The sequence below is a fragment of the Plectropomus leopardus genome, unplaced genomic scaffold, assembly GCF_008729295.1.
Source record: "Plectropomus leopardus isolate mb unplaced genomic scaffold, YSFRI_Pleo_2.0 unplaced_scaffold11455, whole genome shotgun sequence".
Taxonomy (NCBI): Eukaryota; Metazoa; Chordata; class Actinopteri; order Perciformes; family Serranidae; genus Plectropomus; species Plectropomus leopardus.
Genome location: NW_024612123.1, coordinates 1 through 2,353, shown reverse-complemented (window position 1 = coordinate 2,353; position 2,353 = coordinate 1). Strand labels below are relative to the sequence as shown.

The 2,353-nt window shown below is 38.8% G+C and overlaps 1 protein-coding gene across 1 annotated transcript; it reads right to left on the bottom strand.

Annotated features, from left to right (window-relative positions):
* Positions 1-625: 625 nt before the first annotated feature.
* On the bottom strand, positions 626-1,828 carry LOC121963494 (nexilin-like; the record flags this gene model as incomplete). The annotated part of the gene is made up of 3 exons (XM_042513778.1): positions 626-814; positions 1,344-1,517; positions 1,628-1,828. Coding segments are annotated over 3 exons (564 nt in total), but the record flags the coding sequence as incomplete, so codon positions are not given.
* Between the last annotated feature and the right edge of the window lie 525 nt (positions 1,829-2,353).

Genomic DNA, 2,353 nt, shown 5'->3' with positions numbered 1-2,353 from the left:
TTTTTTTTTTTCTAATTGCATTGACCCGCCAAAAAACTTCACCTATGCAAGCACCTCTAAAGTTCCCTAATTAACATAAGATATCTTGATTGTGGTTCAATCTGGAGAGAGCTGACAATTGTGAGCATAAGTGTAAAAAAATCTGCTGTTTTGTAATTTTTTGGTGAAGTAGTTGGTGCTTATAGCCAAGAAATAGTCTGATAGATAACCCCCTGTAAATTGTTGAAATGTCAATTTTACACTCCAGCTTTGCACAAATTATATAAAATAAGATAGAACTTGTTAACAAGGAAGCTTTAGAGGTGCTGCTATTTGGATTTTGAATAAATCTTTGAATAAAATCCTGCTGACTGTTTCCCCCTTTTTCCAGTTTTTATGCTAAGCTAAGCTAACTGGCTGCAGCCATATATTTAATGTACACATATGAGAGTGGGGTCTGTCCTTTTATCTTACTCACCACCAGAAAGTGGATTAGCCCATTTCCCTAAATAAGTAACTATTCTTTCAATATAAGTTATATAAATAATGATACTAACACCAGATATGTTTGCAAACTGAGATATTGATACTGACACTTATTTTTTGGTATCTACTTGTATATTTATTGATGGAGAAACATACTGACCATGCTCTTCCTGGCCTCGGCGAAAGCTCTTCTCTCCTCTTCCATTCGTCTTTTGTACTCCTCCTCTGCTTTCTTGCGCTCTTCTTCTACCCTCTGCCTCTCCACCTCCTCAAAACTCAGCCTCAGTTTTCCAGGTCGGAACTCCTCCTTATCTTGCTGAGCCGGCTGAGCGTCCTCCTCATCCTCTCCCTGATAACATGCAGACGTACAGCACAGATCAAGTAAGCTCAACAACAGTTCAAACATCACACAAACTTTACTTCAGTGTTTAAGTTTGTCAGTTTAAGAGGTGTACCTGGCACATAAAGACTACTATTGCTACTCAGTAGGCCACTTCTTGGCAAATAATTTGTATATTTTTTCAGATTTCTTGTCAGCATCAGGAGGATGACAGGATGTTGATATGGTGTATTGCAGAGATAAAGTGATTTAACTCTATGAAACCTGAGAAAAGTGGCTTGATGTCTTTCAAAATCAAGGGAAGAGAATTATTATTATCTTCTAATAATCTCTCTCTCTCTTTTAAACTCATTTTCAGGTAATTTCCTTGTCACCTATTCCTTATTTCTTGCAATTTTAGGGACATCTCATGTGTTTTTAGCCATGTTTTCATATGAAATCAAACCATTGCTTATGTAAAAGATGTCTCAAGGCAACACAAGAAAACTGATGTTGTTCCAGGTTTCAAAGGGTTAAAGTAACGTTATGTTCTCTTTACCATTCCCAGCCTGGCCTCCTCGAAAGCTTTTTTCTCATCTAGCAGTCGCCGCTTGGCCTCTTCCTCCGCTTGCTTCCTCCTTTGCTCCTGCCGCTCCTTCTCCAGCTCCTCAAACGTCATCTTCAGCTTCCCAGGGGTCACCTGCGACCTCTCTGCAGGCTTCTCCTCTTCATCCTAAATGTGAGACTGCATTTTTCAATCTGATCCACAATCATTATAATGGTTGTAAACAGCTTACATCCTATTAAAAGTCAACAAAAATGTTCATTTCGTCAGATCCCTACCTGTGGAACAATCGAGCGTCGTTTGGCTTCCCTGAAGGAGCGTCTGTTTTCATCGTACCGTCTCTTCTTCTCTTCCTCAGCCTTCTTCTTTATCTCCTCCTCTCGATTCTTCTCCATGTCTTCAAAGTTCACCTTGATTCTGCCTGGAGGTCGTGATGACTTTGCTGGAACCACTCGTACCAGGATTGTGTCATCTCCTTCCTAAAAGGTGTGTTATGATATGATATTATCCAAGGTCTTTCAAAGGCACAGAAAAACAAATTTGTTATAATTCAATAAAAAATGAAAAAAAGACCATATTGGTATGTCGAGTGCAAGAGGCAGACAGTTAAGTAGTACTGTACTCAAGTACAATTTTGAGGTTCTTAACTTAAATATTTCCATTTTACTTTATGCTGCTTTTGATACTTAAGGTAAATCTGTCTTAATTCCTTTTTTATTTTGTAGAATTTCGAATGCATGTATACTTGGTACAAAGCTTTGATTACACTGGTATATGGATCATTTTACTGAAGTACTGGATCTGAATTATTTATAACCATTCAGGCTTGAGCTCGTATATACCCCTTTCCCACCAAAATTAGCGCATGTACACAAGTTTTTCAACCTCGGGTAAACTCGCTAAAAATAAATACAGCTGATAGACTGCATTCCAACTGCCAGTGAGCTAACCTCTGCATCACACGAGTCTGCCTTTCCGTCAGCTTATGTGTGTGTGTGTGTGTG